The 15,166-nt window shown below is 39.4% G+C and overlaps 1 protein-coding gene across 1 annotated transcript in view; it reads left to right on the plus strand.

Moving 5' to 3' along the window:
- The window catches only part of USP13 (ubiquitin specific peptidase 13), a 116,265-nt gene that overhangs the window by 45,988 nt on the left and 55,111 nt on the right, over nt 1–15,166 (plus strand). Inside the window, exons 5-8 of the mRNA XM_037525150.2 lie at nt 842–984; nt 2,319–2,503; nt 12,222–12,316; nt 13,524–13,711. Of these exons, the coding sequence (XP_037381047.1) occupies nt 842–984; nt 2,319–2,503; nt 12,222–12,316; nt 13,524–13,711 (611 nt within the window). The remainder of the gene's footprint in view (nt 1–841; nt 985–2,318; nt 2,504–12,221; nt 12,317–13,523; nt 13,712–15,166) is intronic.

Consider the following 15,166-nt stretch of genomic DNA (forward strand, 5'->3'; position numbering starts at 1 on the left):
ACTGTGCAGAAGCTTTTTGGTTTGATGTAGTCCCATTTATTTATTTTTACCTATGTTTCTAGTACTAGGGCATTGACTATCCCTGCATCCTTGAAATAAATACCACTTGGTTATGTATGATCATTTTAATGTGTTGTCAAAAAATTTTTAACAATTCAGTGACTTTTATTATAGTCAGAGTTGCATATCCATCATCTCTATGTCATTCTAGAATATTTTTATCATTCTCCAAAATACTGGGTTGGTCAGTTGGCATCAAGCTGAGTGTCACAGGTTTGGCTCACCATGTGGGCTGATGTGGCATAGAGACACCGATGCATGTCCATTTCCAGGGTCACATTTGCATCAGATTAAGCAATGGAGCCATGCTGCTTAGATTCCATGCTCGTGTCTTTGACCCCATGCTATTGTATGCTGAGTTGAGGATATGGGATATCTGGATGTGTATTTGTTTGGAAGAAAACACACCACTTAGGTAAATCCTATGTTCTGATAGCCAATTTCATCCTTGTAAATTGTTAATCTTAGACTTTTCACTTTGCTTACTGAGAGGCAGGGTTTGTTAAATCTGATTCTTATACTTGGCTATAGAAGCTGCATTTGATTTCTTGTTATCTTGTGTCCTTGTCAGTATTGCACATTCCAGGCCAGGGACAAAGTCTTGCTAGATTCAGGGAAAGGGCTCGCATCAGGAAACTGGGATTTTTGCTTTCATGGTAACTGTGCTGTTTGACTTTTCTTGGGTTAAGTTATACTTACTAATAAATTTTAAAATTCATTTTCTAGAGGTTGATATTCTCTTCAACTATTTTTGTATATCACAGCCGGATTTGTCTTACAGGTAACAATTGCTTGTGATGCAGTTCTCAACTCAAAATCTCCATACAGAAAGCAGGATCCAGACACATGGGAAAACGAGCTGCCAGTATCCAAATATGCCAATAACCTCTCCCAGCTCGACAATGGAGTCAGGATTCCTCCGAGGTGAGATTCAGAGAGCAAAGTGGAACTTACCCCCTAAAAGTGGCCAGTGGGATACTTACTTTTTTTTAAAACCCTTTCTTTGACTTAGCAGTTATATATTTTCTTGTCAGAAGTACTTTTTTATTAAAAATAAGTTAAAATTTCTGAAATTATTTGAATCTTCTGAATCTTTTTGGTAGCTGCTGAACATTACAGCCCTTACCCCTGAGCTGTTCACAACCTAAGGCTTACAGTTGCAAGCACCTACAATTCTTTGCTGGAGGGTTTTCTCTGCCTCTTGAAGCCAGGTAGGCCTGGGATAGTCAGAAATGCCATAGAGTTAATGTACCCTCCTGGTCTCCTGGAACAGCCCTCAAGTAATGACTGTGGACAGCGGATGAGAGCCTCTATCCCCTGTTGGGGTAAATGTCTCCTGGTCTCACAGCTGGACTGAGCCCTACTGCTCATGGTGGTCTTCTGCTCATTGATAGTCCCTGTACTGGCTTCCAGTCATTTACATCTCACTACCCTCCCTGCCCTGCCTTGTACTTCCTGGTATCATGTCCCAAATAAGTCATTTGCATTCAAATATTTGTCTCAGGGTCTGCTTCTGAGGGAACCCAACTTGCAATAGACTTTGGTTGTCACATTTTTGCCTGGAATGTTCTGTGGGCTACATTAGCACTTCCTGTTAGTGCCGGAGTGTTTACAGGTGCTAAGGGGAAAAAGCAGGTGGGTTGGGAATGTGTGTAAAATGTTGAACCTCCATTGTACTACATTCCCAATCTGTGTGATCTCGGGGAAGATTCGTGCTTCTGGGCTTCAGTTTCTCTCTTTGAAAAAGAGAACAGTAATACTGATACTAAAAGATATTTATTAAGAATTAAATGATAGAACTTATGTAAGTACCTGGCACATACTTGACATAAAATACTCGCTTGATTTCTTTTTTACTTCCTTGCAGTGCAGTAGGGTTTATTTAAATTGGTTTTACTATGTATCATTAATGTTGTAGAACTTTAGATGTTTACATCAATACATATGGGATCCTGAATGCTTTAAGCTTATTCTAGCTCCACTGCCCCTCATGTAGTAATTTTAAGGAAATGATCTCGAAGGAGCTGGAAGGAGTTGGTCCCCCATCTGGGGAGCAGGCAGGGTACTGAGTGCTTCTGTTCCTCTGCAGAGAAGGGGTAACATTAGTGCTTTGAGGGGAGAAAATGAGGAGGTACCAGTCTTATTCCATTGACCATTTCTTGTGACCTCCTAGCTTGAGACACTGTTTCCTTGGATGTTAATTTTCTGATTATGCCCTGTGTCTTGGTTGTGCTAACTGCCCTCCAATGACTTTTCAGTGGTTGGAAGTGTGCCAGGTGTGACCTGCGAGAAAATCTCTGGTTGAATCTGACTGATGGCTCCGTGCTCTGTGGGAAGTGGTTCTTTGACAGTTCTGGAGGCAATGGGCATGCTCTGGAGCATTACAGAGACATGGGCTACCCTCTAGCTGTGAAACTGGGAACCATTACTCCTGACGGGGCAGGTGAGTATTTCTTTATTAAACTGGAACTTGCAGTGCTTCCCCTTTGATTTAACCAAGGCTTAATCTCTAGGGTTGGAAGATCAAGGCTCTGGACTCAAGACAACTCAGATTTGAATACTGATTCTGCCTCTTATTAGTAGTGAAGTCTCAAAGGCAAGTTCTCAACTCCTTCTAAGCTTCAGGTTCCTCATCTTGCAGATAATTATGGTACTTTCCTCACTAGTTTATTAACACACATAAGCATTTAGCCCAGTGCACACAGTAAGGTCTTAATAGCTGTTAGCTGCTACTGCTACTGTTTTTCTCTATGTCTCTGTATATCATTTGTGAAATGAATGTGCATAATTAAATATGTCATTAGAATAGTAAGGAGTACCCGAGAATCCATTATGGGGATTAGCATCATTTAAGGAACAAATGAATTCATTATGGAGAAGATAGATTTTAAAGGATACTGTGTATTCAGAATCCCTGACGTCAGCAGGCATCCGTGGTTCCCATTTAGCAAAGGATTAGAATTGGGTCCTGCTTGTTAACTGTCTCCTTTGGCATGGGTTTCCTTTCTTTATGCTTTCACTGAATGCTCCAAAGGGTTAGCTTTTGGCCAAGTTTGTACAGTTAGTTCCTTCTACCATTCTGTGAGGTACAAGGGAAGTAATATCAGGGTTAATAAAGAGAAACTTAATTATTGAGCAGTGGCCATAAGAATCCACCATGTAAATTTCATTGGAAACACTGAATAAGTACTGATTTAGACCAACACCCAAACCAGTCTCCTCCATCTTTCCAGACTTTATTCTCTTTTTTTTTTTTTAAAGTCAATTAATTAATTATTGAGGTAACATTGGTTTATAACACTGTGTATAGTTCAGAGGTGTAGGTTCATAACTTTTTAGATGTTTGTTACCATATCACACCCACCATCAGGGCACCCACAGTCTTCTGGTATAGACCATTGCATCCCCCAACCCCCTTTGATTTCCATCCTTTCCCTTCCCCTCTGGTAGTCTCAATTTTATAGTCAGATTTCTAGGGTTTGGTTTTGTCTAATCCTTTGTTTTGTTTCTCTATATTTCACATATATGTGGCACTATTGGGTATTTGTTTTTCCCTCTCTGATTTATTTCACTTCGCATAATCTCCTCCAGTTCCATACATGTTCTTGCAAATGGCAAAAGTTCATCTTTTTTAATAGTTGCATGGTATTCCATTCTTTAAGGTCACATACTTTTTTTTAGGAGAAATATAAGGATACTTGCCTTTTGTCTTTTCTTGTTATCTTTCTATGACTAAAATATGATGTTTTCTCTGAATATGGTATAATTCTTGCCAACCATGGCTTTTCATTGTAATTTTTTAGTTTATCATTTGCTTTATAATTGAGGACTGCCAATTAGATCATCAAGATTCTTTTGTTTCTCATTTCCAATAATTTTCCTGCTTCTGAAGTGAATGGGCTTATTTCAATTCTTTAAAGAAAAATAGCTGTAAGAGTCTTATATTCTGGTGCCAAATATCCCAGCTCCAATCTCCCAAGTAAGTAAACGTCTACATAAGTCAAGTTAGATCTTAAGACTTCCAGGACCTGAAGAGGACTTTTAGGACAGGCTTTTGGATTCAGGTTAGAACAGAGTGCTTGTTAGTCTTTACTATGTTGAATTGCAGCTATATTAGACAACCACACTTCTCTTTTTAGGGGGTTACAGAGAGAAGCGTGCAATATAACAATACCATTAGGTAAAATTGCAAGGGGAGTTATCCAGATATTTCTATTTTCTATGCTATCTTATAGAGTGCTTTTGATAAGACTAGTTATTAGCTATCCAATTTTCAGAATGTCTTCAAGACTACAACTATGACTTAATTCTAAATTTTCAGTTTGTCTGAAGTCAGGGGCTATGTTTTATTCATCTGCGGGTACCTTACAGAATCTTGCACATGAATACACAAATACTTTCATTAAAATAACCTTGGAATCAAGGCTTTGACTAGTATATAAATATTTAACTAATTAAACTCTATTTAAATGTATGCTAATAGTGAAAACAAGGGTTATATTCTCTATGCATCTTTACATTTTCAGAAGCTTTTGTTCTAGTGGGAAACTTATTTTCAAACTGTGATGTAGAGTACATCTAAGTTAATTTTCTCTTCAGGGAGGAAGGAAAGTTTTATATTTCCCCTTGATTATACAAGAAGCATATGTTCACTATAACATATTTAGAAAACAGAGAGAAAAGTGTAAAGAAGTAAATAAAACTCAGTAGTTATACCAACTCCCAGGCAAATCACTTCCGACTTGTTAGTATTTTTTCTTTTTTAAGGTCTTGATCAGTTCTTATATAAACAAGTGTACCACATTTTTACAGAAACTGAATTCCATAAAGTTTATCCATTATTTCTCTTTATCATTAGATTATATTTCACATGTCATTAAATATTCCTCAGTATTCCATAATAGTTTCACATTATTTCACTGTGCCCCCATGAGTTGTTATAATTTTTTTTTTCCATTTTGATGAACATCATTATATATTTGCAAACCTTTGGGCATTTAGCTAATGATTTCTTTTAGGAGAAATCTCAATGAGCAAAGGGTTGAAACTTTGAAATTTTTAATTTCCCAGTGTTTCTTTTAAACAGTTTTAGCGATTTATATCCCCACTACTTGTTTATGAGAACATTCATCTCAACAAATTGTTGGCAACTTTGGATATTAAAACTTTAAAAAAAAAAACCCTTGCTAATCTGGTATCTTGTTTTAATTTGCTTTACTAGTGAGGCTGAACACTTAATGGTACTCTTGGCCTTTTGTAATTCTTTCTTTGTGATTTTCTTTGACTTATTGTCTAGTAGGTGTAATATTTCACTTATCTGTATTTAAGAACTCTTTAGCTATTTAGAATATTAACCTACTATTTACCATAGTTACAGTTTTTTGTTTGTTTTTTTTTTAAAGGAGGGAGAGCATTAAAGGTTTTTTTTAATCATATTATTGAGATTCTTTGAATAAATTCTCCTGAATGCAAATGGCCAACAGACATATGAAAAAATGTTCAACATCACTTGTAATCAGGGAAATGCAAATCAAAACTACCATGAGATACCATCTCACACCAGTGAGAATGGCACATATTAAAAAAACTAGCAACAACAAATGTTGGCGAGGGTGTGGAGAAAAAGGAACTCTTCTGCACTGTTGGTGGGAGTGCAAACTGGTCCAACCACTATGGAGAGCTGTGTGGAGATTTCTGGACCTACTAAACATAGAGCTTCCATATGATCCAGCAATTCCACTCCTAGGTATTTACCCAAAGGACACAGAAACATCAATTCCAAAGAACACCTGCACCCCTATGTTTATAGCAGCACTGTTTACAATAGCTAAGCTTTGGAAACAGCCCAAATGCCCAAAAATAGATGACTGGATCAAGAAGATGTGGTACATATATACCATGGAATATTACTCAGCATTCAAAAAAGATAAACACATGCAATTTGCAGCAACATGGATGGTGCTGGAAGGGATCATGCTCAGTGAAATAAGCCAAAAAGAAAAAGAAAAATACCGGATGGTCTCACTCATAGCAGGAATCTAGAAAACTTAAATAAGGGACCAGGAAAATGAATATAAGAAAGTGAAAATCAAAATCAACAAAAAACTATGAACCAGAGACACTTTTTGGGGGGTGGGGGGCAGGAAGGGAAGGATTGGGGTCAGAATGGGGCTTTTGCAATTGTATGGGGGAATATAAAAATAAAATTTATTATTTAAAAAAAAAAAGGATATTAAAGAAATTCTCATAAAAAAAAAAACAAAAAAAACATAAAAAAATGCCATAAAATTGGCAATAGCAATGCAGATTGTATGCCTGTGATGAGGGTTCTTGAATTTGTTTAGCTGAAATAATCACTTTTTGAAAAAAAAAAGCCAACCACTTTTTAAGTAAAGGTCAGGATTTGATTTCTGCTTATTTTGTACAGTTGGTTTGAATACAGATGATTATTTTCCGTCTGATTTCACATTAGGTTATGGGATGCATTAATTCTATTTTAATGTCATTTAAATCAACTTAATGAATTATTAGTTGTAACATGTTTATTTCAAAGCAAAATAAGTTAATAAAAACTTGCAATAAATTTCTGTACATGTCTAATAATGAATTTTGTGGACATTGAGGCCAGGAGGGCTGAGCCCTCTTTTTCTGGTGTTAGGGGAGTGATAACCTCCTGAGGAAGGTACATGGTCCCATCTTCAATACTCACTGGGTTCACTGAGGGTAATTCAATGAACAAGAGGTAATGTCTGAAAGTTGAGGTGTTTATTTTTTGGTTCATAATGAGAACCACAAGTGCTCGTACGTGGGATGTTTATGTCGCTTTGACCAGTACATTCCTTCCCCGTGGGAAGCTAAATTATATTTAGAAGATTGCTTAGTGAACATGGAATTAAGCAGGTTTGGACTTAATTATTTAATGGTACTATGATCTGATCATCCTGGTGTCCTTCTCTCAAATAAGTATATACCTGTCTAGTGAGAAACTTCTACTCCTCCTTGAGGTCTCAATGAAGATTTCAGCTTTTCGCTGAGCCCTGATTCCCCAGGCTAAGCCATTATGGAGGCATGCATGGTAAAAACGGGCCCTGTGTCAGATTCCACTCTGGGTCCCCATGGGTACAAACAAATAAACCAAGAAGTAGATCAGCACACAAACAAACAATCAAAAAGCTCTCCTTTGAGGGAGGAGATACTGATTTGGCAAAGCAAGGAGAGTTTCTTGGGAGGGAAGAGAGTGAGACTGGATAGAGGCAGGAGAGGGTTGTTTGTTTTTTAATTCTATTGTGAAAGCTAACTTATCTAAGAAGAAACCTCAATGTCATGTGATTCCAGCAGAGTCTTCTAGAGATGCCCGAGGTGGCTGTGACATTGCCTGCCCCCTTGGCCCTCATACCAGCTCTTTTGTATCTCAAGGTGGTCTTTTTTTGGTCATCATCACCCTCTACATCCTCAAGTGTCTTATAGACCAAAAGTTTGTAATGAATGTTTGACTTTCATTTTAGTTTTCACATGGCTTGTTCCCCTCCTGTGTGTCTCATGTAGCTATATCACAGCAGGTTCACAGGCTCCTGGACAGTCTCTGTAGTGGAGGTCATGTCAGGTAGCAGGGTCTGAGAGTTGTGTTTACTGTAGACTGTTGTATCTCTAGCATCTTGCATAGCCCCTAAACATAGTAGGTGCTCAGTAAATATTTTTGGAGTTAAGAGATGGAGGAAGACACACCAATAAAATTTGCTCCTTTAATTTGCCTTCCTTTTGTTGTATTTTATTAATGTCTTTTTATATTTACTTGCCTTCTTTTCCTGACTGCAATATAGCCTTTGTCTGGCCTGGGAGTTTTACTCTACAGTGATAGTAAATGCTTCAACACCATTCATTTTATGTTTATTTTTCTAGTTTAATTGCTGGAGCTTTCATTTCTTATCTGCTTGGTGGCAGTGACCACCAACCAGAGAGGCACACAAATATGACTGCATGGTGGGGAAATGCAGTTTGGATTGAATGGATTAACACTTACTTTGACGAGAACTTTGCCCCATCTTTTCCTCTGACTTGGGACTTGGTGTTTGACCAAGAGTTCTTTTTTCCTCTCCACTTGAGCTGTGAGAACGAGAGCAGCAAAACCAGCTTCCCTGTTTTGTTTTTTTTTTTTTTTTTTTTTTTTAAAGATTTATTTATTTATTTATACAAGCACTGGGTACAGTCAGAAGTGCGGGAGGGTGAGAGAATTCACCAGAGCCAGAGCGGGGAGCAGAGCAGGCAGAAGGACCGAAGTACACTGCTGAGGGGAGCAGCAGGCAGTAGGAGAGGTCTGTGCGCCATGTGGGACCGTCCTCTGGAGGCCGGGGAACAGCCGGGGATAGAACCGGCGCTGCAGAGGCTGCGGGCAGCTTCGCAACCCAGCGCTCAACCGCTGCGCCACCGGGGAGTCCCCAGCTTCCCTGTTTTGTTTCTCTTTCTAAACATAAGGACTTGTTGAAGTACATCTTTACCTCTCTTTCTTTCATGCTTTCCTGTTTGGGAATGTAAGGGCAAGATTTAGACTTCAGCCATGTTCTGGAGTTTAGGAAGAAAGTCTAAAGTCACATGACTGAACCTTAGCCAAGAAGATGTCTGTGGAGACCCTTTACACCAAATCAGCATTTCTTCTGACTGTTTGAAATAATAATGTTTAAACTTTTGAGGACAGGGACCCACCTTGTATTACTTACCATTGTCTCCTCAGTATCTGTATATATTGTTCAGTAGATGTTTGTTGAATGCAGTGAGTGGATGAGTGAGCAAGTGAACTGATCCACATAGATGAACAGGCTCCCATCTAATTGGATCAGTTTCATCTGTGGGAATGCTTACAAAAAATTTTTTCCTTGTCAAAATAATGGAATAAATTTGGAAAAAAATAGAAAAAAAAAAAACCCAACAACCCTCTTATCACCATCTTGATAAAATTCCTTACAGATTCTCGGTCTTGATCTCAATTGTAGTCTTCATCTCTCTAACATTTCCCTTAGTTAATTTTGGAACTTACTGCATGCTCTATTTTCTAACTTGCTATCACATCAGTAGGTTATTCATGCTCTATAAATTTTCTTTTATCTTTTCTCTTCTGTGGATCTCTTGTCATGTTCTTTGTGGTTTAATGTGTCAATTCACTTAAAATGAAACAATGACTGAACTTCTAAATGAATGTAGTTGCTCCTGTGAAACACTTACTTGGGATATTCTTGAGAGGATTGCTCAGTGAACTTCCTAACCAGTTCTTGGCTCCAAGGTTTTAAGCTAAATTAGTGGTGGAGGAGGGTAATGGTTGTCAGGCAATGCTTATTTGTTACAGTAGTTTTTGAACTAAGATTTGACTTTGTTTAGATGCAGTTAATCATTCAATTTTCCAGTGAAAAGCATGTTAAGCAGGATTTTCAGCCCTTGTGCACTTCAAATATTATTGTATGACTACACGTCATTTGCAAATATTTCATGTTTGTCAAGTTTAAGGATCACAGTTCATTTTTAGATTTCTTTTATGATACTCACTAAATTGTTTATATCATTGAGGTAAGACATAACTATCTTTTGTGTCTGTGCTAATCATAGTCATATATTTGAAGCAGTCAAATACTGGGGATTGAAAATGTTAATTTCTTAAAGTGGCAAATGCCTCAGAACCATAGAGTACTGTGATTTCTAAATCCCAGGCCAATGCCAATTGGTGCAGTTTTCTCAATTTTATATTTTCTAATAGAACTTTGATATTTAGAGGCTTAAGATCTTGTCTTTGAAATGATCTTCTTAGTTAATAATAACTAGAGTTAAAATGTCTGGGGGGTGTCCTTTTTACCTGCCATCCAGTATTTGAGTGGAATTTTTATGTCACTTGTGTTAGATTAAATATATTTTGATTTATTGGTTTCAAGTTATTAGTTCGACGATTTTTTTTTTTTAACATTTAAACTTTGGAAGTGGTGCAATGGGTTGAGTGCAGCGCTGTGAAGCTGTCTGCAGCCTCTGCAGCACAGGTTTGATTCCAGGCCGATCAGGGAGATACCCACAGGGCTCAGTAGACCTCTCCTGTCTCGCCCGCTGCTCCCCTCAGCTGTGTTTTTGGTCTGTCTGCCTGTTCTGCTCCCTGCTCTGTCTCTGGCAATTTCTCTCACCCTCTCACGCCTCTGGCCTGTACCCCTAGTTCTTGTATAAATAAAATAAATCTTAAAAAAAAAAAAACTTTGGAAGTTTTTTCTTATTGGACTGTGAGATTTTATCCTTTGTTTTGTTTTAGAGATCACTGAATTATATATTAAAAAAGAATGTAGTGAAAGCTTCTAGCCATTAGTTAAAATGGGCCCCTCAGGGGAGGAGAGGTAGAAGAGAAATCTATATATTGTTTAATCTATTGATGATCGAAAGACAGACTTCCCTTGGGTAAGCGGTGAGTGTCCACAAATCTGGGTTTTGGTCTGAAGGTCACCATAGTTCTAGATATTACTTTTTTTTTCTTCTGGTGATATTCTTCAGATCAGGAAATTCCTTGGACAGACTGACTTTTACTGCCCTAAAGAGTGATATCTTTATATCTGTCTTCTTTGTAATAGTTTTTGGTTTTCGGTCTTATTAGGGAAGAAATATGCTCCTATGCTTCACTGAGTCCATTGGTCTCCCAAAAGATCCAAGGAGATGGTCCAGCCCAGAGGAAAAAAAGATGGGACCATGAGTCAGAATAATTGGATATAGGGCCACCTGTGGTGTTTGAGGCAAATGGACAACCCTTTATAAGCCTCTCTCACTCTTCTGGCAAAGTGGGCCTGGAAATGCCTATTTCTTTGCCCACATGGCACTGCTGTGTGAGGACAGATAAGGGGGAAAAATTTGGAGACAGAAAATATATCCTGCCTTTACTTTAGATAGCTTTTGAAAACTCTAGGCAGTGCTTCTCACTCTTTACTGGAGATCTCATTTAAATGCCAGTTCTCATTCATTGGTTCTGTGGTGGGATGGGGACTTTCTGCATTTCAGCAAGCTCTTAGGTGCTGCTGCTGCTTCCAGGCCACTTTGAGAAGCCAGGTTCAGGTCTGGGTATGCTGTCACTAGGTGGAATGTTAGGATCCCAAGGAGAGCTGTCCCTACCATAGCACAGAGCTTCTCAGTGCGAGTGAGCTGTGCATGGTGACGAGGAGCCCAGATGCCTGTCCTTTAGGCCCTGGGGCAGGGCTGGGCCCAGGGTGGCTGGACCCTCCTGAGTTGCCCAGTTGTGCCAAATGCATCATTTTCCATTGGGAAGTCTTGCACAGTCTGCACAAATCCCCCACCAGCCCTGTGAGGGGTAGATACTGACAGGAAAGAAGGGAGGTAGAAGTGGGTGAGGGGGTAGTTCTGAGACTGAAAATTTGTTTTGCCCTGGAACCAACACCTCAGTCCAGGTTCAGTGGGCCTGCGGGCTGGTGTGTTCTCTCTGTTGGGGAACAGAGTTCTCCATGCCTTGGACACCCTCTCCTCCCACACCTGCTCCTCCTCCTGGACTTAAGAATTATGATACTGTGGTATGGTTAGAAAAATCAAACATTAGGCATTTATATATATATCTCATTTTAAATTATTTGACTTTATACACTGTTTTTCTTGTTTCAGAAAACCTTTTTAAAAATTACTTTCTGAAATTTCAAAAGAATTGCTACATTGTTGGATTCACAAAAAATACCTATTGATTTTATTTATTGTTTATCATCCATCTTTTCCTCAGTTAGGATGTAACTTGTAAGACTTTTTTTTTAAAGATTTATTTATTTATGCATATAAGAACTAGGGTACAGGCCAGAGGTATGTGTGTATGGGGGGGGAGGTGAGAGGATTCACCAGAGGCAGTGGGGAACAGAACGGGCAGATGGACTGAAATACACTGCTGAGGGGAGCAGCGGGGTGAGACAGGAGAGGTCTGCCGCACCATGTGGGCAGCTCGACCAGCGATCGAACTCGTGCTGCAGAGGTGATGGATAGCTTCACAGTGCTGTGCTTAACCCCTTGCACTACCAGGGAGGCCCGTAAGAGGTTTTGTTTTGCTCCTTGATCTCCCCTAAGTCTGGTACACAGTCGGAGCAGAGTATATATAAGTTGAATATTGAATGACTTGATTACAGATCTCAGTGCTTGTTTTTTTCTTCACCTTCTAGATGTTTACTCTTTTCAAGAAGAGGAACCTGTGTTGGATCCTCACTTGGCCAAGCACTTAGCACATTTTGGAATCGATATGCTTCACATGCATGGGGTGAGCTCTCTTTTTGTCTCTATTCCCATGTTGTGGGGAGGAAACTGATTGTTTTCCTTAGTATGCAGTTCCTCCAACATGATTCTTTAGTTTATATTTCCTTATTTTATAATAAGTTTTAGGTTTGAACGTTTACTTTTCCTTCTTGAATTTAATTAGTATTTTTCCTTTATTCACCAGCTAAGCTTTTTTAATGTTATAATAAAAATAGCATCTCACCAAGTATTATTTTGTTTTAGTTGGAGTTTACTTGTAAAATTTCTGTATCCTTTCATGGAGAGTTGCATGAATCACTCTTTGTTCACTGAAGGGATAAGGTATGCGAAGATGACCTTTAAAATTGTCTGTGACCATCATCACTTTAATTAATTTCAGGAAGGGAAGCAGTGCTCCTTGGGGGGTGGAAATAATAATCCAATGCATTCTTGTTGATGGAAAAGCTTTGCTTCATTTAATACTATGTTTTCAAGCTGATCATGACTATGTAATATTTTCCCCTCTGAGGAGCTAGTTCAATGTACTGTTTCATTTTGGCTCTGTCCTCCCAGCCCATCCAACTCCCTCTCCTCATGTCCTATTTTCTGTCTCCTTTCTCAATTATGTCTATTTTGCCTTTTTTTTTAAAAAAAAAAATTCATGTCTATTTTGCATTATTTTCTCTGTTCTTCTCTAGACCTTTCCCTTCTATTCTGAGGCACCTCCCAAGCTCCATGTTTTTTCTCTACTTACCTCTCCAAATGCCTCGCCTTTGTGTTTGCTGTGTTGTATCATATTCCCTTGAAATTATTCTACTTGCTTCTTTTTTTTTTAATTCCTACTTGTCTTTTTTCTCCTTCTAGCCTGCTTTCTTCTCATTGTCTCCCTTTTATTTTTTAATTCCTACTTGTCTTTTTTCTCCTTCTAGCCTGCTTTCTTCTCATTGTCTCCCTTTTATTTTTTAAAATTTACATGTGAGTGTTATTGTGATAAGATATACATTATAGAAAGTTTATAATTTTAACCATTTTTAAGTGTACAGATCTGTAGCATTAAACATATTTACATTACTGTGCAACCTTCACCACATGGGCTGTTGTCATTGGCTTATTTTTCTGTTCAATTGGGACAAAAGGGCAGAAATATCCACTGCTGTTGGAGATCATTCATAGGCCATGACTCGGATGATAATCACAATTAAAGTGTTTTTTCTTCAATGACTTCGCCCCAGACAGAGAATGGGCTCCGGGACAATGACATCAAGCCGAGGGTCAGTGAGTGGGAAGTGATCCAGGAAACGGGGACGAAGCTGAAGCCCATGTATGGCCCTGGGTACACGGGTCTCAAGAACCTGGGCAATAGCTGCTATCTCAGCTCTGTCATGCAGGCCATCTTCAGCATCCCTGAATTCCAGAGAGCGTAAGTGTCTCCCCCGCAGACCTTGCCACACAGCAATACCTCGGTCCCTTCCCCCCAGTTGGGTCAGTATGTGCTGGGAGAACCAGTTTTCATCAACCAGCAGACATTTTGTCCCATTTTCGGTGGTGAGTTCTTGTCCTGAAGATGAGTGAAAAGCTTGTCAAGTTTCGTGAGGGTCAGGTGAGATACAGACAGCTCTCTAAACTGAGAAACCACCTAAGGGACCTGCCGTATTAATAGTTGCTTCCAGGGGCCTCCCTGGGGGTGCAGCGGTTTGAGTGCCGCACTGTGATGCTGTCCGCAGCCTCTGCAGAGTGGGTTCGATCCTGGACAGCTGGCTAGAATCCCACATGGCACAGCAGACCTCTCCTGTCTCACCCACTGCTCTCTTCAGCAGTGTATTTCGTCAGTCTGCCTGTTCAGTTCCCCGCTCTGTCTCTGGTGAATCCTCTCACCCTCCCGTGCATCTGGCCTGTACCCCGGTTCTTGTATAAATAAATCTTAAAAAAAAATAGTTGCTTCCATTTCTAGACCATCAAGAATATATTAATCAATAATCTTCACAGCAAAGCTCACATGGCCAGACCCCTTCTTGATCTATTCAGTCATTGTCACCCCTGTGGTGAGTGGAGTGACTTAGAGGATTAAGGCTTTTCATGTTTTTGCTACTCAAAATATGGTTCACAAATTGCTATGGCCTTTGGATATGAACGTACAGCAACATAAGTATGGAATTGAGAGTGAGAGTCCAGAAAATTGTCTTGAGTCTGCCATAGTTTGAGTCTGCCATAGTTTATAAGTGGTATTTTATTTTTCAAATTATTTTTATTGTACCTTTAAAAGGTATCATCTCTATGAGTTGAAATAAAAAACTGGTACTTCAACACAAGTAATTGGGGGCCAGTGATTTAGGGCCCTTCTTAACTGTGCATGTGAAAAGCGGCCTTTTCCTCCCACACTGAGGATCAGAATGGCTGTGTCTGTGGCCATTGCCTTGTGACGTGGGGCTGTAGACCCGGATGTGTGGCTGGTGCTCTATGGCCAGCCACTGCTTCAGGTAAGAAAACAGTTGCTAATGTTCTCCAGATCAGGGAAGCCCCCACCTTGGTTGAAGTTGGAAGAGGCCATACATGTGCTAAGAGAGGTAGACAGGCAGACAGCACCCTACGAACTGCCCAGGGAAAATTTTGCTCCATGTGCAATTGAGATGCTAATGGTGGTAAATAAAAAGGGTCTCAAATATCTTTTTCTTCCCTCTCTTAGTAATTAAAGACTTGACTTTACTGCTTTCTGGTTTTGGACATTTATGGCCACTTCTCCACTCCTGATTTTTTCATCCAGACAATGAAGAGTAGAATCTGTCCTGCTCAGCAGTGTGCTGGGTGTGGGATTCAGTAACAAAGGAGATGGTGTCCAGCTCTGCTTGGGAAGCCTGACAGTACAGGAGTGATCATA

This window comes from Talpa occidentalis, unplaced genomic scaffold, assembly GCF_014898055.3.
Source record: "Talpa occidentalis isolate TD23 unplaced genomic scaffold, MPIMG_talOcc4v2.1 talOcc4.4, whole genome shotgun sequence".
NCBI lineage: Eukaryota > Metazoa > Chordata > Mammalia > Eulipotyphla > Talpidae > Talpa > Talpa occidentalis.